Source organism: Carcharodon carcharias, chromosome 9 (genome assembly GCF_017639515.1).
Source record: "Carcharodon carcharias isolate sCarCar2 chromosome 9, sCarCar2.pri, whole genome shotgun sequence".
NCBI classification, from domain to species: domain Eukaryota; kingdom Metazoa; phylum Chordata; class Chondrichthyes; order Lamniformes; family Lamnidae; genus Carcharodon; species Carcharodon carcharias.
Genome location: NC_054475.1, coordinates 10,874,412 through 10,899,933, shown reverse-complemented (window position 1 = coordinate 10,899,933; position 25,522 = coordinate 10,874,412). Strand labels below are relative to the sequence as shown.

Genomic DNA, 25,522 nt, shown 5'->3' with positions numbered 1-25,522 from the left:
ACAACAGTGTCTACCATGGTACACTCTACTGCCACTGTGTGCCACTGGTGGAGGGAATGAATATTTAAGGTGGTGGATGGGGTGCCGATCAAGCAGGCTGCTTTGTCCTGGATAGTGTCGAGCTTCTTGAGTGTTGTTGGAGCTGCACTCATCCAGACAAGTGGGGAGTATTCCATCACACTCCTGACTTGTGCCTTGTAGATGGTGGACAGGCTTTGGAAGGAGGGTGTTACTCACTGCAGAATTCCTAGACTCTGAACTGCTCTTGTAATCACTTGTATGACTGGTTCAGCTAAGTTTCTGATCAACAGTAACTCCCTGAGATGTTGGCCAGTATTGACCAGATCTTGCAGGAACAAAGAGTTTTGTCATCGACCATCATTGGCCTTGCTGCCTTTCATTGGCTAAGAAGCATCAAATTGGAACTTACCAACAATTCTTGTACTTCCGACATGTTTGTGAGCCACCCTGTGCCGTCTTCCTTGTAGTAGAACATCACTTTGATTCGGATTGTGCAGATCATTGGAAAGCCACTGGGTTGCACTTGGAGTGATAAGGGAGTTGATTCCAGTTTGATGTTCAGGCGATAGCTCCCTGCTTTCAAAAAGCAATGGATAAATAACTTCTTGCAAAAAAAAAAACCCAACAGTCACTACATGGAGGACTAGGAGAGACAAATAACTATAGAATAAAGAGCAGTTCAGAAACAGGAGGGGGCAGACAGGGGAGATACATAAGGCAGACTAAGGTGGGTTTGGCGTTCAAGTGCATGAAGTGTGGACAGGGGCAAATAAGGTTGATGAGAATCAGGCACAAGTGGCTGCACAGGATTTCGATATGGTAGCAATAACAGAGACCTGGCTAAAACAATGGGAGGAATGGGAAGTTTGATATCCCTGCCTACAGTGTATACAGGAAAACTAGAGAAGAAAAAATGGATTGAGGCAGGTGGCAGTTCTGATTAAAGACGCTGGGAAGGGATGGGGTGCTTCAGCATTCAAGGAGAGAACCTATCTGGGTGGATTTAAGGAAGAGAACAGGTGTTGTTATGGTATTGGGTGCATGCGATACATCACAAAATAGTGGGAAGGAGATAAAGGACTGTCAGCCTAATATTGTGGGTGGGGAAATCTTTAGACAAAATCAATTTTTACTTGGAAAAGCATGGGTTAATAAATGGCAGCCAGCATGCATTTGTCAAAGGCAAATTGTGACTAACTTGATTGGCTTCTTTGATGAAATAACTGAGAGGGTTGATAAGGGTAGTGCGACTGATGGTGTATATATGGACCTTCAAAAGACGTTTGGTTGAGTCCCACATAATAAACGTCTTAGCAAAAAATTGAAGCGTATAGGACTAAAGGACAATGGCAAAATAGGTAGAAAATTTGCTAAGAGGTAGAAAGCTGAGAGTAAGTAGTGGTGAATGTTTTTCATACTGGATGGAGGTATAAGTGATATCTTCAAAGGTCAGTATTCGGACCACTGCTCCTTTTTATATGCGTGACCTGCTCTTGAGTACACAAGGCATACTTTCAAAGATGAAATGTAATCAGGAAAAGTAGTCAACCATGAGGATAGTAACAGACTTCAGGAATATATAAACAAACTGGTGCAATGGCCAGACACATGGCAGATTAATTTAACACAGAGAAATGTGAAGTGATGCTTTTTGGAGGGAGGGAATGTCCAGGATACTTCAGGTGGCAGGATTTCCCAGCTGCCTCTTGAAGTCAGTGGGGAATGCATCCCCCCACCGATATTGGCTGCGCTAAAGCCGGTCAACACTCCAAGGACCGTTATCATTGGTTGGAGGCGGAACTTATGCCCCTCACTTGGGAGGAAGTCCCACCTCAGAGAGCTGTCAACCAACCTGATTAGCCAGCAGCTCTGTCGGCCCAGGAGCACCAGGAGCAGTAGTGGCCACTGCTGGGATTGCAAACAGTTCCCAGAGTCTGAGCCCCAGAGTCCAGGACCGGAGAAGTGTGGAGGGTCTTGGCGCCGGGGGAGAGGGGGTGTTGATGGAGAGACCTGGGGGGGGGGGGAGGGACCACCCGCGGGGGGTAGATCTTGTGAGCGGGAGCCCGATGTTGAAAGGAGGCTGTTGATGGAGATGCCCCTACCCCTCCCCCTTCCTGCTCAGGGCCCAGGCTAGGGTGGCTTTCCGGGGTTCCCTCCCCCTGCCCCTGAACTCCTCCTGCCTGACCCAAAATTGAGGCTGGGCAGGAAACAGCCCTTAAGTGGTCATTAACTGCTCACATAAGGGCCTCAGTTGGACAAGGGCAGGCAGGCAGGCCTAGTCCTTGCCCGTCCCATTGTAGAAGTGTGGAGAGGTCGAGGCAAGTAGTGGGAAGGCCAGCGGAGAATTTTGCAAGGCTCACATGTCTGCAAACCTGCTGACAGGGGAACGTAACATTCCATCCAATATAATTAAAAGGGCGGTGCATATTTAAAGGGGCCGCAGCAACAGTGAGAGTCACAGAATCATACGGCAGAATCTTACGAGTCGGCGAGCGGGGGCAAGGCCTGTTCGCCGACGCGTAACATGACGCGCGGTGACGTTGGGAGGAATTCCCGACGTCACCGCGCCCCATTCAAATTTTCAGGAAGGCGGGGGCGCAGCGAAATCAGCTGTGCACCCGCCGACCTGTCCATGGCCAACTGAGGCCATTGACAGGGTCAATCAAGTAATTAAAGGACCTGCCCGTCCAACCTTAAGGCTGGCGGACAGGCCAGGAGTCCCGGCGGCAACTAGAAAAAGCACGAAATCTCATCCACGGGCGGGATTAGGTTTCACGTCGGCTTTAAAACATTTTAATAAGGATTTTGTAAAAATTATGGATGTGTCCCAACTCGTGGAAGGGAAATTTTATTTTTCTGTTTTTATCGTTTTTACATTTACAGCCAATCTCCCAGAGGCTGTACTTAGTCTCAGGGAGATGAGTGTGCTCTTTCATGTGCATGTGCGAAAGAACGCACTCTCAATTCTGGGATTCCTCCCCCCGCTCCCCCCCCGCCCCCCCCCCACCAGCCTGCACAGGAGGTGCATAGTGCTTCCCTGCAGACGTCACGCTGGGCGGGCCTTAATTGGCCCACCCACGTAAAATGGCGGCATGCCTCCGATCCAGGGTGCCAATCGGAAATGCGCCCGCACACACCCGCCATTCAACTTCCCCCCCTCCCCCCCAATGGGGGGAGAATTCGGCCCATAAAGGTCTACAGCACAGAAAAAGGCCCTTCGGCCCTTCGAGTCTGCGCTGGTCAAACAAGTACCTAACTACCTTTGGTCGAAGGGTCATGAGGACTCGAAACGTCAACTCTTTTCTTCTCCGCCGATGCTGCCAGACCTGCTGAGTTTTTCCAGGTAATTCTGTTTTTGTTTTGGATTTCCAGCATCCGCAGTTTTTTGTTTTTATATAAGTACCTAACTATTCTAATCCCATTTTCCAGCATTAGGCTCACAGCCTTGTATGCCATGGCATTGCAAGTGCTCATCCAAATACTTCTTAAATGTTATGAGGGTTTCTGCCTCTACCACCCTCTCAGGCAGTGAGCTGGGGGTGCCTGTACAAAAATCTTTGAAAGTAGCAGGTCAAGCTGATAAGACTGTTTAAAAAAAAAGCACTCGGGTTCCTTGGCTTTACAGAGGCAAGAATACAAAAGTAAGAATGTTACGTTAAAGCTTTATAAAGTTACGTTGTTTGATTTTATGATGAACCTTTGTAAAGTACTGGTTAGGCCTCAGCTGGAATATTGTGCCTAATTCTGGGTGCCACTTTAGGAAGGAAGACAAGGCCTTGGAAAGGCTGCAAAAAAGATTTTGATGGAATGCTGCTGGGGATGAGGCGGGGAGACTGGAGAAGCCAGGAGTGTTCTCCTTGAAGTGACGAAGAATAATGGATGAATTTATTGAAAGGTTTTGACAGAGTAAATAACAGTCTCCAGTGGTGGGCTGAGGAAAGAGCAGGGGTGTGGGACTATTTAAAAAGCTTTCAAAGAGTCAGCACGATGGGCTGAATGGCCTCCTTCTGTGCTGTAAGATTCTATAATTGGAAACAATGCAGAAGGCCGTGAGCATCAAAAAGAGGAAAGGTGAGATTAGGGGTATCAACAATTCAGTTTAGAGACTGTTTAACCTGACTCACAGACTTCCAATGAATCTCAATTAGCTTATTGGGGGTGACGCCCTTAAGCAAGCCTGCTGGACGAGTTTTACAACATGTTATGTGGCACCCACATTTAATTGCCATAGTTTCACTTAAAAAGTTGCCTTTCACTCCAGAGACCTCAGTGCAGTACTGAGAGAGTGCTGCAATGTCAGAGGTGCTGTCTTTCAGATGAACCATCCCAAAGCACGCTACAGCCATTGAAGCGCTTTTGAAGTGTAATCACTGTTGTAATATAGGAAATATGAGAGCCAAATTCGCACACAGTAAGCACCTACAAACAGCAGTGAGACAATGGCTATATTATGTACTTTTTAGTGACGTTGCTTGAATGTTAAATATTAGCCAGGACGTCAGAAATAACTCTCTTCCCTTCTTTGATTTAGGCCACGAGAACTTTCACATACAATTGAGAGGAACGAATGAGCCTAAGTTTAATGTCTCATCAGAAAGACAGCAACACAGCATGCCCTCAGATGCGTCGGCCTAGATTATGTGCTCAGGTCTCTGGAGCTGGGCTTAAACTTACAATCTTTCTGCCTCAGAGGCTATGGTAGCAGGAATGGGTTTTGAGTGGAAATACAAATTCAAAATTCAGAGGCAATTTAAGTGATCCCAAAGGAAAGATGTAAACTGTCTCTGCAGGGCAAGTGAGCTTTCTTTCCAATACCTCACTATAAATGACAACAAGGATGTGTATATAATTCATGAGTATCAAGTAGAGACATTTAATAGTCACTGAGCATTTCTTGCAGCCTCTCGCATACCTTTAAATGGACACTCCATTTCCTCGTGGTACAGGCTGTGGCTTTTTGTGGCTACCTGTGATGAAAGGAATACAGAGCTGGTCATTTCTGGAAAAACTTTTTACTGGTGCTGTGATTCCTAAAGGGACAGGAGGCCCCAACATGAGTGAAATGGACAATTTCCCCCTGTTGCTCGGACTGCTAGAGTGTTACAGGGGATTTAAAAACAACAACAACTTGCACTGTTACAGCGCCTTTCACATAGAAAAAAGGCTCCAGGCACTTCGTGGTGGCATAAGGCTAAAGAGTGACTGCTGAACCAAAGAAAGAGTCAACTCTCTATCTCCACAGATGCTACCTGACCTGCTGCATATTTCCAGCATTTTTTGTCTTTACAACAATGAGCAGGTCAGAGGCTGGGAATTCTGCAGCAAGTCACTCACCTCCTGACTCACCAGAGCCTGTCCACCATCTACAAGGCACAAGTCAGGAGTTTGATGGAATACTCTCCACTGGATGAGTGCAGCTCTAACATCACTCAAGAAGCTCGACCATAATCCAGGACAAAGAAGCCCACTTGATTGGCACCCCATCGGTTTAAACATTCACTCCCTCCTCCACCCAAGCACAGTGGCAGCTGTGTGTACCATCTGCAAGATGCACTACAGCAACTCACCAAGGGCTCCTTCAATGGCATCTTCCAAACCACATCACCATCCTGACTTGGAACTATTCCTTCACTGTGGCTGGATCAAATTCCTGAAACTCCCTCCCTAACAGCTCTGTGGGTGTACCCACACCACAGGAACTGCAGTGTTTCAAGAAGGCAGCTCACCACCACCTTCTCAAGGGCAATTAGAGATGGGCAATAAATGCTGGCCCAGCCAGCGACACCCACGTCCTGTAAAAGAATTTTTTTTTAATTAATGCTGCTAGGGTGGAGATAAGGTAGGTTGAGAGGAGGCTCGGGTGGAGCATAAATACTGGCATTGACCAATTGAGCCAAATTGCTTGTTCCTCTGCAGTAAATTCCATGTAAAAAACTGAAGACTGCAGTGAACCTTGAACACTCACCCTGACACACAGACACGGAATCACCGGAATGTTCTTAAAGATGATGCTGTTGGCTTTCCCAATTGTATCCTTGGATGGCTGTAATCCAAACATAGAATATTTGTGACACTCTAGCCTGGCAGGTTAGTGCTCTTGAAGCGGAAAGTTCCAGAAATGTACACCGCAGGCTGATCAACGTCGGATTTTGAAGAAACCCAGTTGCAAGCCTGAACTGCAGACTCTGTCACTTCTCGTTCAATTGCTTACTTCCGGAAAGTTCCGTTCTTTGTTTGCTATATCTCGAGAAGGTGCTGGCGATCGGACAGGCTGACTGTGTACTTACTGCGAGGTGCTGAGCCTCTTCAGTGCTGCAGTATCGACTCTTCCAGATACAGAGATACACCAAGTACTCGTGACTGGGATGGGAACTGGTGTAGGTCACGGTAAAGTCAGTGTTGTTCAGAACACATTGGATGGCGATCTCTGAAGAACAGAAGTTTATGTTACACAGTCACATGGCAGGAAGTGACCTATGATCCATCTAACCCTCCTATCTCACAGTATAACCACATGTCAAAGTCCCTCATTGGCTGTGAAGCACTTTAGAACTATAAGGGAATTAAGCGTCACAGGAATGGTGAAGGGAAGTGGCATTGTGGTAGAAGATCAGCCATGATCTTATTGAAAGGTGCAGTAGACTTGAGAAGCTTTACCTTGAGAAGCTATACCTTAATTCTGGACTCTTTAGCTGGGTGAAACAGTTGCTCAGCATCCACCTTGTCAAGTGATGCTCTAGGTGATTCAGCTCTGTGCCTATGCACTGCGTTAGCTCATTGAGCCATTAGGAACTTTTTAATTGTACGTTTAGTGTTTATGCTGAACACAAGCCTCCTCCCATCCCTCTTCATCCAATCCCATCAATATATCCTTCCATTCCTTTCTCCCTCATATGTTTATTTGTACGTACATTAATTGTATGTTTGTTTTTATTTCCTGCCCTGCAGTAGGAGAGCCACAGGATCCTCCTCCTCTGGAAGGGGCAATAGGAGAGCCACAGGATCCTCCTCCTCTGGAAGGGGCAATAGGAGAGCCACAGGATCCTCCTCCTCTGGAAGGGGCAATAGGAGAGCCACAGGATCCTCCTCCTCTGGAAGGGGCAATAGGAGAGCCACAGGATCCTCCTCCTCTGGAAGGGGCAATAGGAGAGCCACAGAATCCTCCTCCTCTGGAAGGGGCAATAGGAGAGCCACAGGATCCTCCTCCTCTGGAAGGGGCAATAGGAGAGCCACAGGATCCTCCTCCTCTGGAAGGGGCAATAGGAGAGCCACAGGATCCTCTGGAAGGGGCAATGGGAGAGCCACAGGATCCTCCTCCTCTGGAAGGGGCAATAGGAGAGCCACAGGATCCTCCTCCTCCGGAAGGGGCAGGATCTTCCGGTCCCGCCAGCGGCAGGAAGCTTGACGTGACGGGGAACTTAATTCGGCATCAGGCGGGATGAACTTTAGCAACTCTTGCTCTCAGGACTTTAAAGGCGGGTTAAAGGTGGGGCGAGCTTCCCAATGAATAATGTCGGGAAGCCCGTTTGAATTAGCACAGTCGTGCGTGCTCATTAAATGGCCCCCTCGCCAGAATAAAGTTCCCCCTCCAAATCAAGTTCCTCCCCAGCAAGAAATGAGAATGTTCACATTCACGACTGCATGTTAAGTGACTTGCACCTGGCCAGGTAGACTTCTTCCATGGTTAGCGGTGACTTGCCGCTGCATTGTCCTCTCTGGGGAGCGTCTGTAAATGACAGCCTGTTCTTGAGACCCAGTGGTGGCTGTGCAAGTTGCATAGAGGATGACCAAGGAGGTGTCAGCGGGGAAGGGTGGAGCAGTGGCCAGGCAAAGGTGGAAAGGATAGTGTATAGGCTATCCAGGTGCCCTTTAAATATGGCGCCTCGACATTTGGCCCCGTGATGTAACGCAGGGTGGTGACTTCCTGCCTGCCCCTGCGGTGAGAATCAGCGAGCTCCTCATAGATGCATAGGTAATGAGCTAAACAGTGCAAGATCACGCGTGGTCAGCATCTTACGCACCCCCTCCCCAACCCATACTCCCACTGAAATTACTCTCATTTCTGCGGCTGCCACTGAACTTAGACTCCAGAGTGTAAGATTCCGGCCAATGATTTAGTTGGCTCTGTGTCGGAGAATACAAACACAGGAGCAGCTCTCAATCAAAGGGCTGGCAGAATATTGATGCACTGTCTCTATTTTCTGGTAATTGATTGCAGTGTTTTTTCAAATCATTGTTATAATTTTATATCAAAGTACATTGAGAGCGCAGCACAGGAAGAGGCCTTTTAGTGTGTTTATGCTGAACAAAAGCCTCCTCCCATCTCTCTTCATCTGATCCCATCAATATATCCTTCCATTCCTTTCTCCCTCTTATATTTATCCAGCTTCCCTTTAAAGGTATCTATGCTATTCACCTCAACTATTCCCTGTGCTAGTGAGTTCCACATTCTAACCACTCTCTGAGCAAAGACGTTTCTCCTGAATTCCCATGATTTATTGCTGACTCTGAGTTTGGACTCCATCTCAATTGGAAGTACGTTCAAGCCCTTTCCTAATCTGAAAGGCAGCAACAACTTATACTTATATGGCTTCTTTAATGGAATGAAATGTCCCTGAGATGCTTCACGGGAGTGTTACAAAACAATGTAAGATACTGAGTCACTTACGGAGATATTAGGTCAGATGACCAAAAGCTTAGTGAAAGGGATAGGTTTTAAGGAGTTTTGTTTTGGAGGTATGTTTTAAGACCTCTATCAGGTCACATTCTCAGTCTTCTCTTTTCTAGAGAAAAGAACCTGCATCTGTTCATTCTTCCCTGATAGGTATACTCTCTTGGTTCTAGTCTCTTCCCTCTGAACGTTTTTGCATTTTCCCCAACGCCTCAAATATCCTTGTTATAATCCGGAGACCAGAACTGCACAATTCAGCCTGACAGCCATAGGGGGGAGGAGTTAGGAGATTGAGAGGCTGGTCGAGTTCTTCACTGGAAAGGGGATAGACAACCAACACAATAAACATGTCGGCTCCAACACACCCACCCCCTCTCACCTGGACAGTAGTCTTCAGCGTATCTTTTCATCATTGGATTTTTGCAATCTGAAAAAGACGGGAAAGGTGTCACTGGAAAATTCCAGAAAATTCTGTTATTTAAGATTTGGAGATATATTCACTTGAGATATATTTATGCACAGCTTGTTTCTTTAAGGTTTCTGTGTGAAATTATTTGCACTAGAACACCCTCTTGTACACTTTGACATTCACACTCTCTCTCACACTGCCTCTCACTCCCTTGCAGTCTCTTGCGCTCTTTCATGCTCTCTTGTACTTCTTCACTCTCACTCGCACTCCCTCGGACTCCTTCACTCTCATACTCACTCATATGCTCTTGCACTCCCTTGAAATTTTTCACACTCTGGCTCTCACATTCCCTCACACTCACTCCCATGACCATGAGCACTCTCTCCTGCTGGAATATGAGGGAATATCAAGCTAGGATAGGGTATGAAGGAATGTGAGGAAGTATAAGGAAATACGAGGGAGAGTGGGAAAATGTGATTAACTAAGGCCAGGATTTCCCGGTCGGCGAGCGGAGGGGGGGGAGGGGGGGAGGGGGGGAGGCTGCTCGCCAGTGCATAAAATGACGGGGGATGATGTTGGGAACTCCCGATGTCACCCCATCCCATTTCAATTTTCAGGTCGGCGTGGGCTTGGCCGAATCAGCTGTGTGCCCGCCGACCTGTCAATGGCCTGTTGAGGCATTGACAAAGTAATTAATGTAATTGGTGGACCTGCCCGTCCAACCTTAAGGTTGGCAGACAGGCTGGGAGCCCTGGCGGGCATTGGAAAAAGCCTGAAACCTCATCCACGGGCTGGATGAGGTTTAAAAATTTTTAATGAAAGTGAAACTGAAAGTGATGGACAGGTCCCAACTCATGTGATAGTGTCATATGAGGGGACGTGTCAGGGAAATTTTTTTTCCTCTGTTTTCAATATTTTTTAATGTGGAGCCTATCTCTCTGAGGCAGCACTTAGCCTCAGGGAGATCTGTGTGCTCTGTCGTGAAAGAGCGCACTCTCGGCTGAGGGAATCCCCCCCGCCCACACAGGGAGTGCACAGCACTTCCTTGCCCATGTCACACTGGGCCCATGTAAAATGGCGGTACCCCACCCCACCCCCAATCGGGGGTACCGATCAGAGGCACACCTCCACATGACTGCTCTTGAAACTCCCCCCCACTCCCCCGACGGGGGAAAAATTCTGCCCGAAAAGTGTGTGAGAAAATATAAGAGTGTTTGAGGGAGTGAGAGGATAGGGGAGATGAGCTGATGTGGGTGTGTGTGAGAAGGATGAGAGAAGATTGGGGAAGGGGGAACGTGAGAAAACGTGAGGAAGGCCTTAAAAAGAAAGACTTGCATTTATGTAGCGCTTTTCAAGTCCACTGGACCTCTCAAAGCGTTTGACAGCCAATGACGTACTTTCTTTGAAGTGTGGTCACTGTTGTGATGTAGGAAACATAGCAGCCAATTTGCACACAGCAAGCTCCCACAAACAGCCAAGTGATAATGATTAAATAATTTTGTTTTTCGTGATGTTGATTGAGAGACAAATATTAGCTAGGACACTGGAGATAACTCCCCTATTCTTCTTTGAAATAGTGCCAGAGGATCCTTTACATCCATGCAAGCAGGCAAACAAAGCCTTGGTTTAACATCCCATCCAAAAGATGGCATCTCCGCCAGTGCTGCACTCTCTCAGTGCTCCACTGGAGTGTCAGCCTTGATTTTTGTGCTCAATCCCTGGAGATCTTTTCCAAGGTAACTAGGGAGCCCTTGACATGCCTCTTCAGAAGTAGGAAGGGGTGAGCAGAAAATTCACTAACACTCTCCCTCCACCAGAATTTAAAGCGGCGTTTTAAACAGTGAAGGATCCCACTGAAACCAAGTTCTGCCTCTCGCTCCAACCTGAGCAGGAACCCTTCTTAAACTCAGGAGTTTTTGCAGCCAAACTCCACCTTCTTCTTCCAGCCTCCATCACGTTTCCAGACATTCTGGCTCTGCCTCTTGTCATAGAATCTGCAACAGCATTAATCATCAGTGTGAGGCATCTCCTTTAGGACCTACTCGTGCAGCTTCTACAGAAATTAGGCCGGCCAGTCTGGACAATCCTGAGAAAATTCCCCTTGAGTTTATCTTGTCCGTAGCCTTTATTATCTTGAATACTTCAATGAGATCATTCCCGGCATTCTTTTAAAATAAAGATTCCAGATCCTGCAGCCTCTCCTCGTATCCCAGGCTCTGACCACAGCTAGAAATGAAATTTCGCAGGATGAAATGGGAATGTACAGGACACTTAGAAAACAATGGTAGGATTGGGCAGAGTCAACTTGGACTTACAGAGTCAAAGAGTTTACAGCGTGGAAAGGGTCTCTTTGGCCCATCGGGTCCATGCTGGCCATCAAGCCCCTATCTACTCTAATCCCATTTTCTAGCACTTGGCCCGTATGCTATTGCGTTTCAAGTGTTCATCTAAATACTTCTTAAATGTTGTGAGGGTTCCCATGTCTACCACCCTTTCAGGTGGTGACCCCTCAACCTCTGGGTGAAAAATCCCCTCTAAACCTCTTGCCTGTAACCTTAAATCTATGTCCCCTGGTTATTGACCCCTCCACTAAGGGGAAAAGATTCTTCCTATCTATCCTATCTATGCCCCTCACAATTTTGTACATCTCAATCAGCTGCCCCCCACACCCCCTCAGCCTTCTCTGCTCTAAAGAATACAACCCCAGCCTATCTAGTCTCGTATCATAGCTGAAATGTTCCAGCCCAGGCAACATCCCAGTGGATCTCCTCTGCATTCTCTCCAGTGCAATCACATCCTACCTATAGTGTGGCGACCGAAACTGCACACAGTGCTCCAGATGTGGCCTAAATAATGTTTTATACAGTTCATCATAACCTCCCTTATGAAAGGGAAATTATGTTTGACAAACCTGATAGAGTTTTTTGAGGATGTAGCTAGCAGAATAGATAAGGGGGAATCAGTGAATGTGGTGTATTTGGATTTTCAGAAGGCTTTCAATAAGATCCCACACAGGAGGTTAGTAAACAAAATTAGAGCTCATGGGATTGTGGGTAATATGCTGGCATGGATTGAGGATTGGTTAACGGGCAAAAAACAGAGAATAGGAATAAATTGGTCATTCTCAGGTTGGCAGGCTGTAACTAGTCGGATACCACAAGGATCAGTGCTTGGGCCCCAGCTATTCACAATCTATATCAATGATTTGAATGTGGGGACCAAATGTAATATTTCCAAGTTTGCTGGTGACATAAAGCTAGGTGGGAATGTGAGTTGTGAGGAGGATGCAAGGAGGCTCCAAGAGGACTTGGACTGGCTTATGTGAATGGGCAAGAACGTGGCAGATGGAATATAATGTGAAAAAATGTGAAGTTATCCACATTGGTAGAAAAACCAGAAATGCAGAGTATTTCTTAAATGGGGAGACATTGGGAAGTGTTGCTGTTCAAAGGGACATGGTTATCCTTGTTAATATGCCATTGAAAGCTAACATGCAGGTGCAGTATGCAATAAGGAAGACAAATGGTTTGTTGGCCTTTATTCCAAGAGGATTTGAGACCATGAGTAAAGAAGTCTTGCTGCAATTGTACAGAGCCTTGGTGAGCCTTCAGCTGGAGTACTGTGTACAGCTTTGGTCTCTTTACCTAAGGAAGGATATACTTGCCATAGAGGGAACACAACGAAGGTTCACCAGACTGATCCCGTGGGATGGCGAGATTTCTTTTTTATTCATTCACGGGATGTGGGCTTCAAAGGCTAGGCTAGCATTTATTGCCCATCCCTAATTGCCCTTGAGAAGGTGGTGGTGAGCTGCCATCTTGAGCTGCTGCAGTCCTTGTGGTGTAGGTACACCCACAGTGCTGTTAGGGAGGGAGTTCCAGGATTTTGATCCAGCGACAGTGAAGGAACGGCGATATATTTCCAAGTCAGGATGGTGAATGGCTTGGAGGGGAACTTCCAGGTGGTGGTGTTCCCATCTATCTGCTGCCCTTGTCCTTCTAGATGGTAATGGTCGTGGGTTTGGAAGGTGCTGCTGAAGGAGACTTGGTGAGTTCCTGCAGCGCATCTTGTAGATGGTACACACTGCTGCTACTGTGCATCAGTGGTGGAGGGAGTGAATGTTTGTAGACGGAGTGCCAATCAAGTGGGCTGTTTTGTTCTGGATGGTGTTGAGCTTCTTGAGTGTTGTTGGAGCTGCACTCATCCAGGCAAGAGGAGAGTATTCTAACACAACCCTGACTTGTGCACTGTAGACTTTGGGGAGTCAGGAGTTGAGTTACTCGCTGCAGGATTCCTAGCCTCTGACCTGCTCTTGCAGCCACAGTATTTATATGGCTAGTCCAGTTCAGTTTCTGTTCAATGGATGATAATAGTGGAGGATTCAGCAATGGTAATGCCATTGAATGTCAAGGGGTGATGGTTAGATTCTCTCTTGTTGGAGATGGTCATTGCCTAACACATGTGTGGCTCGAATGTTACTTGCAAATTGTCAGCCCAAGCCTGGATATTGTCCTGGTCTTGCTGCATTTGGACATGGATTGCTTCAGTGTGTGAGGAGTCGTGAATGGTGCTGAACATCGTGCAATCATCAGTGAACATCCCCACTTCTGACCTTCTGATGGAAGGAAGGTTATTGATGAAGCAGCTGAAGATGGTTGGGCCGAGGACACTGCCCTGAGGAACTCCTGTAGTGATGTAGATGATTGACCTCCAACAACCACAACCATCTTCCTTTGTGCTAGCTATGACTCCAACCAGTGGAGAGTTTCCCCCCCAATTCCCATTGACTCTAGTTTTTCCAGGGCTCCCTGATGCCACACTTGGTCAAATGTGGCCTTGATGTCAAGGGCAGACACTCTCACCTCACCTCGGGAGTTCAGCTCTTCTGTCCATGTTTGAACCAAGGCTGTAATGAGGTCAGGAGCCAAGTGATACTGCTGGAACCCAAACTGAGCATCAGTGAGTGGGTTATTGATAAGCAAGTTTACTTGATAGCATTGTTGATGACGCCTTCCAGTACGTTATTGATGATCAAGTGTAGACTGATGGGGCGGTAATTGGCTGGGTTGGATTTGTCCTTTTTGTGCACAGGATGTACCTGGGCAATTTTCCACATGGCCAGGTAGATGCCAGTGTTGCTGCTGTACTGGAGCAGCTTGGCTAGGGTATGAGACAAGTTCTGGAGTACAAGTCTTCATTACTATTGCCTGAATATTGTCAGAGCCCATAGCTTTTGCAGTATCCAGTGCCTTCAGCCATTTCTCGATATCACATGTAATGAATCGAATTGGCTGAAGACTGGCATCTGTGATGCTGGGAACCTCACGAGGTGGCTGAGATGGATCATCCACGTGGCACTTCTGGCTGAAGATTGTAGTAAATGTTTCAGTCTTATCTTTTGCGCTGATGTGCTGGGCTCCTCCATCATTGAGGATGGGGATACTTCTGGGGCCTCCTCCTCCAGTAAGTTGTTTGATTGTCCACCACCAATCACGACTGGATGTGGCAGGACTGCAGATCTGATCCGTTGGTTGTGGAATTGCTTAGCTCTGTCTATCACTTACTTCATGTGCTGTTTGGCACGCACTTAGCGCTGTGTTGTAGCTTCACCAGGTTGACACCTCATTTTTAGGGTGCCTGGTGCTGCTCCCTCCTGCACTCTTCATTGAACCAGGGTTGGTCTCCTGGATTGATGGTAAAGGTAGAGTGGGGGATATACCAGGCCATGAGGTTACAGATTGTGGTCGAGTACAATTCTGCTGCTGCTGATGGCCCACAGCACCTCATGGATACCCAGTCTTGAGTTGCTAGATCTGCTCGAAATTGATCCCATTTAGCATGGCGGTGGTGTCACACAACATGATGAAGGGTATCCTCAATGTGAAGATGGGACTTCACCTCCACAAGGACTGTGCGGTGAATACTCCTACTGATACTGTCATGGACAGATGTATCTGTGGCAGGCAGGTTGGTGAGGATGAGGTCAAGTATGTTTTTCTCTCTTGTTGGTTCCCTCACCACCTGCCACAGACCCAGTCTAGCAGCTATGTCATTTAGGACTTGGCCAGCTCGGTCTGTACTGGTGCTACTGATCCACTCTTGGTGATAGACTTTGAAGGCCCTCAACCAGAGTACATTCTGCACCCTTGCTACCCTCACTGCTTCCTCCAAGGATCACTGATTCATCAGCTGAGGGAGGGCTGTACATGGTAATCAACAGGAGGTCTCCTTTCCCATGTTTGACCTGATACTATGAGACTTCATGGGGTCCGGAGTCGATGTTGAGGACTCCCAGGGCAACTCCCTCCTGACTGTATACCACTGTACCGCCACCTCTGCTGGATCTGTCCTGCCGGTGGGACAGGACATACCCTTGGATGGTGATGGTGGTGTCTGGGACATTATCTGTTAGGTATGATCCCATGAGGATGACTATGTCAGGTTGTTGCTTGACTAGTCTGTGAGACAGCTCTCCCAATTTTGGCACTAGCCCCCAGACGTTAGTAAGAAGGACTTTGCAGGGTCGACAGGTCTGTTTGCTGTTGTCATTTCATTCTCCAATGACTTATTTTTAGTGGTTTGATACAATTAACTGCTTGCTAGGCCATTTCAGAGGTCATTTTAAGAGTCAACCACATCGCTGTGGGTCTGGAGTCACATGTAGGCCAGACCAGGTGAGGACGGCAGATTTCCTTCCCTAAAGGACATTAGCAAACCAGATGGGTTTTTATGACTATCGATGTGGTTAGTTGCAGGAACAATGTTTCCCCTGGTTGGGGGCATCTAGGACTAAGGGATATAGTCCCAGAATAAGAGGTAGGTCATTTAAGACTGAGATGAGGAGGAATTTCTTCACTCAGAGGGTGGTGAATCTTTAGAATTCTCTACCCCAGAGGGCTGTGGAGGCTCAGTCATTGATTATGTTCAAGACTGAGATTGATAGATTTCTAGATGTTAAAAGTATCGAGGCATAGGGGATATTGCAGGAAAATGCTGTTGAGAAAGAAGATCAACCATGATCTTAATTGAATGGCGGAGCTGGCTCGAGAGGTCGAATGGCCAATTCCTGCTCCTATTTTATATGTTCCTATAATAACACTCAATTTAATCAGCATAAATTTAAATTCAGATGATAGGATCCAACCTGAGATGTCAGCTGTAGCTGATTTGTGGCTGTTTTGACATAACAATGAATTAGAAGTCATGATCCAGCCATACAAAGCCGTAATTAGACCACACCCAGACTATTGTAAACAAAACAGAATTACCTGGAAAAACTCAGCAGGTCTGGCAGCATCAGCGGAGAAGAAAAGAGTTGACGTTTCGAGTCCTCATGACCTTTCAACAGAACTGTTTTTCCAGGTAATTCTGTTTTTGTTTTCGATTTCCAGCATCCGCAGTTTTTTGTTTTAATCCCAGACTATTGTGTTCAATTCTGGGCATCACACCTTAGGAAGGATTTATTGACCTTGGAGAGGGTGCAACATTGATTTACAAAAATGATGAAGAGTCATATGGACTCAAAACATTAACTCTATCTTCCTCTCCACAGATGCTGTCAAACCTGCTGAGTTTTTCCAGCAATTTTTGTTCTTGTTTCAGATTTCCAGCATCCGCAGTATTTTGCTTTTATTTTACAAGAATGATACCTGGATTCTATGGGTTAAATTAGAAGCAGAGATTACACAAAACAGGGTTGTATTCCCTGGAATTTAGAAGATTAAAGGGTGATTTGATCAAAGTCTTCAAGAAGGTACATAGAGAGAAACTATGTCTGCTGCTTGTGAAATCTAGGGCTAGAGGGCACACTGCATAAACTGGAGACAAACCATTCAGGCATGAAGTCAGGAAACACTTCTACACACAAAGGTTGGTAAAAGTTTGGCACTCTCTTCTGCAAACAGCAATTTGTGCTGGATCAACAGTTAATTTTAAATCTGAGATTGATAGGTTTCTGTTAACCAAAGATATTAAGGGGTATTTGGCGAAGGCAGGTCTTTGGAGTTAGGTCACAGTTCAGGCTTAATGTCATTGAATGGCAGAACAGGTTCAATGGGTTAAATGGCCTGCTCCCCTCAGATGGAAAAATCCCATGTGTCCCAGTCAGTAGTGCCATCACCTCTGAGACAGAAATTTTTGGGTTCAAGTCCACACCATAGACTTGAGCACAAAACCTAGATGGACTCTTCAGTGCTGCACTGTCGGAGGTGCCATCTTTTGAATGAAATGTTTTGCCTTGGATGTAACATGGGCACTATTTCAAAGGAGAGCAGAAGATCGCCCCCGAGTATTCCGACTAATATTTATCCCTCCACCAAAATCACTAAAATATCACTTATCACGTTGCTGTTTGAAGGTCTGGTTGTGCACAAATTGTGATGAAAAGTGTTTCTTTTACTGTAAGCACTTTGAGACATCCTGAGGTCACAAAAGGTGCTATATAAATGTGAGTTCTTTCATTGAGACGATTAGTTCTTGCTTCACTCAAGTGGGATAATCACGAGTCAAACTCGTTTCAGTCCTGCGGTTGGTCAAACCAGTTTAACGAACATGCGAAACCAATTGAAAGGGTTCCAAGAGCTGCAGGAACTCAGGATAATGAATAAACTTTAACCCATTTTGGGGAGGATCTTGATCTCATACCAATTAAACATGCAAGTGAAGGTTGACTCAGGATTTCTCTCTTGTCTCCACCCCCCATTCCAGTCCTCCCTTGAGGAGGGTAACTGCTGTCCCACTAACTGCCCTCTGGCACCTTATTCAATTAACTATTCTTAAGTATGCTGTGAAGCCCCAATTTTTTTTTAATATTCCATTATTGGATGTGGGCATCGTTGGCTGGGCCAGCATTTACTCCCCATCCCTAATTGCCCTTGTTCAGAGGGCATTTTGTTTAAGAGTCAACTACATTGCTGTGGGTCCAGAGTCATATGTCGGTCAGACCAGGTAAGGGCAGTAGATTTCTTTCCCTAAAGGACATTAGTGAACCAGATGGGTATTTACTAATATGTGTAGGCAGCCATCCTCAGGGGTTCAGTGTGACCTGTGCCATCTGGGTGCCCTCTGGAGCTAACCCTTGCAAGGTTAGAAGGGTTGATGGGAGGGCTACCCATTCACACTGGGTCTGGAAGAGCTGATTCCATTGCAGACAGTGGTTGGGTGCTCTGAGATTTGCTCTGATTCTAAAAACACTTAAAATTGGAGCAGGTGCCTGGGGAAAGGTAACATAGCGGCAGCATGACTGGGTCAGTAATCCAGAGGCTCTTAATGCTCTGGAGACACGAGTCCAAATTCCACAGAGTAGCTGGGGCAACTTAACTTCAATTAACTGATAAATTTGGAATTAAGAAGCTAGTCTCAGTAATGATGATCATTACCAGATTGTTATAAAAATCCATCTGATTCACTAACGCTTTTCAGGGAAGGTAATCTGCCATCCTTACCCAATCTAACCTTTATGGGATTCCAGACACATAGCAGTGTGGTGACTCTGAAATGGCCTAGCAAGTCATATAGCATGGGCAAATAGGAATGGTTAATAAATGCTGGCCTTGCCAGCAATGCTCACATCCCAAGGATGAATGAAGAGAAAGTACAACCCCTTGAGCATGTTCTGACATTCCTTGAGATCATGGCTGATCTTCTATCTCAACTCCACTATCCTGCCCTATCCTCATTTCTCTTGACTCCATTAGCCAATTTCCAGCTGTCTGGCACCCTAAGCTCTGGAATTCCTTCCCTGGACCTCTTCATCTCTTCCGTTCTTAATACACTCATTAAAACCTACCTTTTTGACCAAGCTTTTGACTATCTGTTCCAATATCTCCATCGTTGGTGGCTGTGCTTTCAGCTGTCTGGCACCCTAAGTTCTGGAATTCCTTCCCTGGACCTCTTCATCTCTTCCATTCTTAATACACTCATTAAAACCTACCTTTTTGACCAAGCTTTTGACTATCTGTTCCAATATCTCCTTACGCGTCTTGGTGTCAAATTTTGTTTGACAACGCACCTGTGAAGGTTTTACTACTTCAAGGTGCAGTATAAATGCAAGTTGTTGGTGCCTGCTAGAAAATCTTGGGGAAAGGGAGAGATCTTGGCTTGGGCCTCCAGTCGAGTGTTTCATTGGAATGTCAGTAAATAAAAGATAATTGAGCCAGAGCCAAAGAAAGAGATATCAGGACAGGCAACCGAAAGCGTGGTCAAAAGAAGTAGATTTTAAGGATCATGTTACAGGAGGAAGGTGTGGCAATTCTGACAGGAAATTCCAGGGTTTAAGGCCCAGGCAGTTGAAGGCTCAGCCGCCGATGGTAAGGTGAAGGGAATGGGGGACGCATAAGGGGCCTGAGTTGAAGGAACACTGAAATCTTGGGTGGTCATAGCAAGGTCCAGGCACATAGGCCAGGGTGGGGTGGGTGGGTTTGGGTGGGGGGTGGGGGGGGGGGGTGGTGGAGGCAGCGCCCCAGCCAGAAGTCCATTGACTTGCGGTGGGACCGGAAGATCATGGCAGCAGGCGGATGTGGAAAATCCCGCACATGGTTGGGGGGTGGGGTGATGCCTTGGAGAGATTTAAACACGAGGATCAAAGGTTTGCCTGATCAGGAGTCAATGTAAATCGACATGCATGGGGATGGTGGCTGAATGGGACTTGGTGGAAATTCCTCTGCTACTCTGACCCTTGCTTGCTCCAGGCTCATTAACACGAGGTGGTGTTTGGACAGTGGTAACTTCACCTTCAACATTCATTCCCTCCACCAGCAACACAAAGCGGCGGCAGTGTGTACCATCATCAAGATGCACAGCAGCAGCTTGCCAAGGTCTCTACCATCTAGAAGTACAAGCGCATCAGCTGTATGGGAACACCGCCACCTCAAGTTTCCCTCTGCTCACCATCCTGACTTGGAAATATATCGCCGTTCCTTCACTGTCGCTGTGCCAAAATCCTGGAGCTCCCTTCCTAAGAGCACTTTGGGTGCACCTAGACCAAAGGACTGCAGCGATTCAAGAAGGTGGCTCACCACCACCTTCTCGAGGGCAATTGAGAATGGACAATAAATGCTGGCCTTGCCAGCGAAGCTTAAATCCGGTGAACGAATAAGAAAGGACTGCACCAAGCACGGAGTTGATGAAGTGAAAGATGCTCAATTTGTTACATTTAAATTTACTCAAGCGGCTTTGCAGACAAAGTGAGGGATGTAGTGATGAGAGATGAAATACTTTAACATTTGTGAAACCTGTTTGTCCATTAATCCTTAAACTGAAGCGTACATTCAATCAGTCTCTGTTCTAAACCATGCGTGAGATTATAGTGACAATTTAACTACTGGCTGGATCCAAAGATCTTACCATTGTTTACTGGGAATGTCCAGGCTTAAACCAGAAACATTTACATTATACTTGAATTTATGCAGGGATTTTTAACCAAACTGTCCCACAGTGTTTTAATTGTATACAAGAGCAAATCAAAGATACCTCAAGGATACAATGGGTTTCAATTAAAGTGTAAAAAGCATGTTATTCTGAAAGTTTAATTTTGTGATATGTATATAGGTAGATTCTAATGCAAGCAGGCATTTCAACATTGTTCTTTCAGTTTAACTACAGGCAAGCAGATTTATCCTTCAATGTTTATGTCTAAGCAGTAAAAAAAATTTGCATTTATATAGTACTTTTCTCAGCCACCAGACTAAGTGCTTTATAGCCAATGAAGTACTGCCGAAGTACAGTCACAGTTGCAATGAAGGAAACACAGCAGCCAATCTGTGCACAGCAAGCTCCCACAAACAGCAATATAATAATAGCGGGGCAGGGGGGAGATGGGGACATAGGTTCAAATCCCACCATGGCAGCTGGTGGAATTTAAATTCAATTCATAAAATCTGGAACTGAAAGCTCGTCTCAGTAACGGCAACCATGAAACTACCTTGAAATCTGGTCTGGCCTACATGTGACTCCAGACCCACAGTAATGTGGTTGACTCTTAACTGCTCTTAACTGCCCTGTTTAAGGGCAATTAGGGGTGGGAAACAAATGCTGGCCTTGCCAGCAACACCCACATCCTGTTAAAGAATAAAAAAAATGACCAGGTAATCTGTTTTATGATGGTTGGTTGAGGAGTAGATGTTGGCCAGGACACTGGGGATAACCCCTCTGCTCCTTTTCCTAACGGAGCCGTGGGTTATTAGGGCCTCGGTTTAACATCTCATTCAAAAGGCAGCACCTCCAACAGTGCAGCACTCCCTCAATATTGCACAGGAGTGTCAGCCTTGATTTTTGCGCTCAAGCCCTGGAGTGGGACTTGAACCCAGAATCTTGAGACTCAGTGAGAATGCTATCAACTGAGCCATGGCTGACATAAAGCCATTAATCAATGTGTTTATCTGATTCTAATGTAAAATATGTGAAGTGAACAGCTCCAGGAATATGCCCAAATACAGCTGTAACCCCTGATTAGGGATAATCTCCTTGCCACCACCAACTATGTCTTCACAGATTTAAAGTGATTTGCAAAAGAAGCAGAAGTGAATATGAGAGAATGCTTTTTCGCGCAGCGGGAGAGATTAGGGTCTGGAATGCACTGCCTGAGAGTGTGATGAGGCAGGTTCAAGTGAAGCATTCAAAAGGGAATTAGACTGTTACCTGAAAAGGAAGAATGTGCAGCATTACGGGGGAAAGGCAGGGGAATGGCAAGTGAATTGTTCACTTAAAGAGCTGGTGCAGACACAATGGGCTGAATGGCCTCTTCCACACTGTAACAATTCTGTGACCCTGGGGAGGGTTAGTGGTGATATTAGGGTTGCTGACCCTCCCGCTCTGTCCAGGAGCCTTCGGGAATAGAAACTTCATCTCTCAGGCACTGCTCCAAGCAATTAGGTAAAAGAGCAGAGTTTAGTACGTGAGGTTTGTGCTGGAATACTTCCTCTGTCCACCTATGTTAAACCAGAGGCAAAGGCACTCAATTACACCTGATCCAATCTTTAGGCAGGAAATTCAATAACACAGCAAACTGTGAACACATGATCAGTTGTCACATGATCGAGTGTCATGCGACCAGATGTCATATGATGGGTTCAATGGTCCACAAATGGTCACTGATTGTCTGAGAGTGGATGATGTCATGGTCATGTGGATATTGCCTGGAGTTGGGGCTATGGGGGAGGCAGGGGGAATGGGATTATTTGAATTGTTCTACCTGGCATAGGCACAAGGAGCTGAATGGCCTCCTGTGCTGCACTCTAAAGGCCATGTGATTGGGTGTCACATGATGAAATGACGTAAGCAGATGTCACATGACTAGCATCATGTGATCAGAAGTCATGTCATCATGTGTCACGTGTAGGCTGTCACACTATCAGGAATCACATGACTGAACCTCCAGGAATATGCCCAAATACAGTTGGCAAGCTGACACGACACAGACCAGGGACTGAAGACGTTTGCTGTTAAATTTGCTCCGATCCAGTTTGCCCATCACTCACCTGGTAAGCGGACATTCTTCACCAGAGCCTCTGTGGGCGGAATGCTGTAGATATTAACTGACAGAAGCTGTGCAGGTTTTAGCCGATGGCAGGTGTAGTATGTCAGACTCCACTGGGAAAGGAAAGATTATGGATCACATGTGTAGTCTCCTCTCTATTATAATTTAACACAATAGCTACATGGCGGTTGATATCTCCGGGTGTTTTCCGGAAAGATCTGCTGAAACTTTAGCAGCAGGTTTGCGGAAACCAGATAGAACGTAGGGAACAATGGCTTGGCAGTTCCTCCGGAGTGTCTGTGGGATCATCTGATTCCTGGGTGAGGAAAGGTTGAGCAGGATGAGAGGTGATCTTGTTGAAACATAAGATTCTGAGCGGGGGTGGATGCTGAGAGGGGGAATCTAAGACTAGGGGACATGGTTTCAGGATAAAGGGTTGCACATTTAAGCGAGACTTGAGGACAAACTTCTTCCTTCTGAGTGTCATTAATCTTTGGCATTCTGTACCCCAGGGAACTAAGAAGACTGAGTTATTGGGCGTATTCATGGCTGAGTTAGACAAATTCTTAAACTATACGGGAGTCAAGGGTTATGGGGAACGGGCACAGGAACAGGATAGTGGAGTGAAGCCAGGATGAGATTTTTATGATCACACTGAATGGTGGAATAGGCTTGAGGGCCAAATGGCCTATACCTGTGCCTATTTCTAACTTTCTTATGTATTGCCCAGAATAGAGCAGATGGTTGGGCGAATCCTGTCAGAGACACACTCGGGCCCTCCCACGATGAACCATAATCCCCCTCACTATATAAGTTAGCCCTCACTGAACTATGGCCCCAGCAACAATGAAAATCTTCTGATAAAAAGCAAATAAGGACTTACATTGATATAGTGCCTTTCATGATTTCAGGATGCCCCAAAGCACTCTACAGCCAATGAAGCACCTCTGAAGTGTCATCATTGTCCTGATGTAGGAAGCCCAGCAACCAATTTGCTTCCACAAACAGCCATATGATAAAAACCAGATAATCTGTTTCAGTGATGTTGTTTGAAGGATAAGTATTGGCCAGAACACCGACGAGAACTTCCCTGATCTTCTTGAAATAGTATCACAGGATTCTTTGCATCAACCTGACGGGGCAGAGAGGGCCTTGGTTTAACATCCTATCTGAAGGATGGCACCTCTAGAATGTCAGCCTAGATTATATACTCAGGTTTTTAGAGTGGGTTTATGAGGTGAGGCTGCTACCCATTGAGTTACAGCTGATATCAAGATGCCTTGAGGAGACAAGAGGAGCCAGAGAAGTTAATTAATAAAGGGATTGCTACTTACCAGTTCTCCTCGATGGTTGGTCTGTGCTGGGAATCCATTGATGTACCAGTATGTCACGCACTGTATCGACCCAGCTCGAGAGATGGCAATCACCGTCTTGTTGATAGAAATGAGGTTTGCTGAAGAAAAATTTGAAAGTCAGTGAAAGAAGGATTCTTTCTGTCCTACTTTGAGACAAAAAAAGCAGTTTACGATCTGATAGATCCTTCATCTGGGCAGCATATTGATTTTTGGAGCAGGGAGATGGAAGAGGGGCTTGCTCTGTTCACTCCATACATTGACCTGGTATTGCAGTATCTCTGGGAATGGTGCTACTCCCCTTCAGAGGATTTGAACAACTCAAAATAGCTTCATTCAAAACAAGAGCAAAATGCTGCGCATGCTGGAAATCTCAAATAAGCCCCACTCCAATTTTGTTTCATTTTTCTTTCCGGTTGCTGTTACTCTCCTTATTCTCTTCTTTTTGCTTTCCCACGTTCTGCCCATGAATTGTTTTATTTTCTTCCCTCTAGTCCAGTCACATGATCCTTCCCTCCCTGAGGGTCCTCTCTGTAGATGACAACTTGTCCTCAGCCAGCGCAAAACACAATGCAGAAAGGAAGCCCCCTTTTCCATGCCTACTGCCCACCCCCATCCTTCATCCCATCAATGACCAGGGTTTTGAATCTCTGGAATTTTCTACCCCAGAGAGCTGTGGATGCTCAATTGTTGAGTAGAGTCAAGACTGAGATCGACAGATTTTTGGACACTAAGGGAATCCAGTGATATGGGGATAGGGCGGGAAAGGAGATTCGAGATAGGAGTTCATCCATGATGTTGTTGAATGGTGGCGCAGGCTCAAGTGACCAAATGACCCGACTCCTGCTCCTATTTCTTATGTTAGTCTGATACTGTGGGAAATCAACCTGAGCTTCAAAGTCAAAATCCGATGCTTAGTTTACCTGAATGATGAGGGTTATGAAAGGCAGCAAGCAACCTGTTTTATCTAATGACCATTACATACTCAACTCAATGCCCCACTTGTCACTCTCTGCAATTACTCAGTAAAATTTAAAGTAAATGCCCTTGGTTGGTGGGATCCTGATTCATGGACCATAATTTTAACTTGGGTTTGAGCGTGGAGGTGACACACTCTATGACAGTAAGAGATGATACTGAAGAGATTTTAACCCCCCTGCCTTATTTCCTTGTTGCAGCATCAGACTCCAGCCGGTTGCCAGCAGGAAACATCTCTATGTTGGTGGGAGGGAATGGGATTTCAGGCGCATGAGCCTGCCGTCAGGGAGTCAAGGGAACAGTACCCATTGCTAAGGTAAGTAGTTTGGGGTGTGGGGGGCATGGGATCTGGAGGGGATTGTGGTTGGAAGGTAAGGGAAGGAAACAGGGGAGGCTCAAGGTTTCTTGCGGTGGATGGAGGAGCCTCCTGATAATACTGATCTTATTCTGGTCTCACTCCTGCTCATACTGATCTTATTCTGGCCTCACTCCTGCTCATACTGATCATATTCTGGCCTCACTCCTGCTCATACTGAGCTTATTCTGGTCTCACTCCTGTTCATGCTGATCTTATTCTGGTCTCACTCCTGCTCATGCTGATCTTATTCTGGCCTCAC

General features: G+C 46.2%; 1 protein-coding gene across 2 annotated transcripts in view; it reads right to left on the bottom strand.

The window, feature by feature from the left end:
* LOC121282298 overlaps positions 1–25,522 on the bottom strand; it is a 61,939-nt gene that overhangs the window by 25,361 nt on the left and 11,056 nt on the right. Inside the window, exons 4-10 of one of the 2 annotated variants that reach the window (XM_041195952.1) lie at positions 23,910–24,028; positions 22,577–22,688; positions 9,072–9,119; positions 6,309–6,448; positions 5,987–6,064; positions 4,934–4,988; positions 431–597 (exon numbers count right to left, since the gene is read on the bottom strand). In XM_041195952.1, the coding sequence (XP_041051886.1) occupies positions 431–597; positions 4,934–4,988; positions 5,987–6,064; positions 6,309–6,448; positions 9,072–9,119; positions 22,577–22,688; positions 23,910–24,028 (719 nt within the window). The remainder of the gene's footprint in view (positions 1–430; positions 598–4,933; positions 4,989–5,986; positions 6,065–6,308; positions 6,449–9,071; positions 9,120–22,576; positions 22,689–23,909; positions 24,029–25,522) is intronic. The other variant, XM_041195953.1, reaches the window with a different exon arrangement.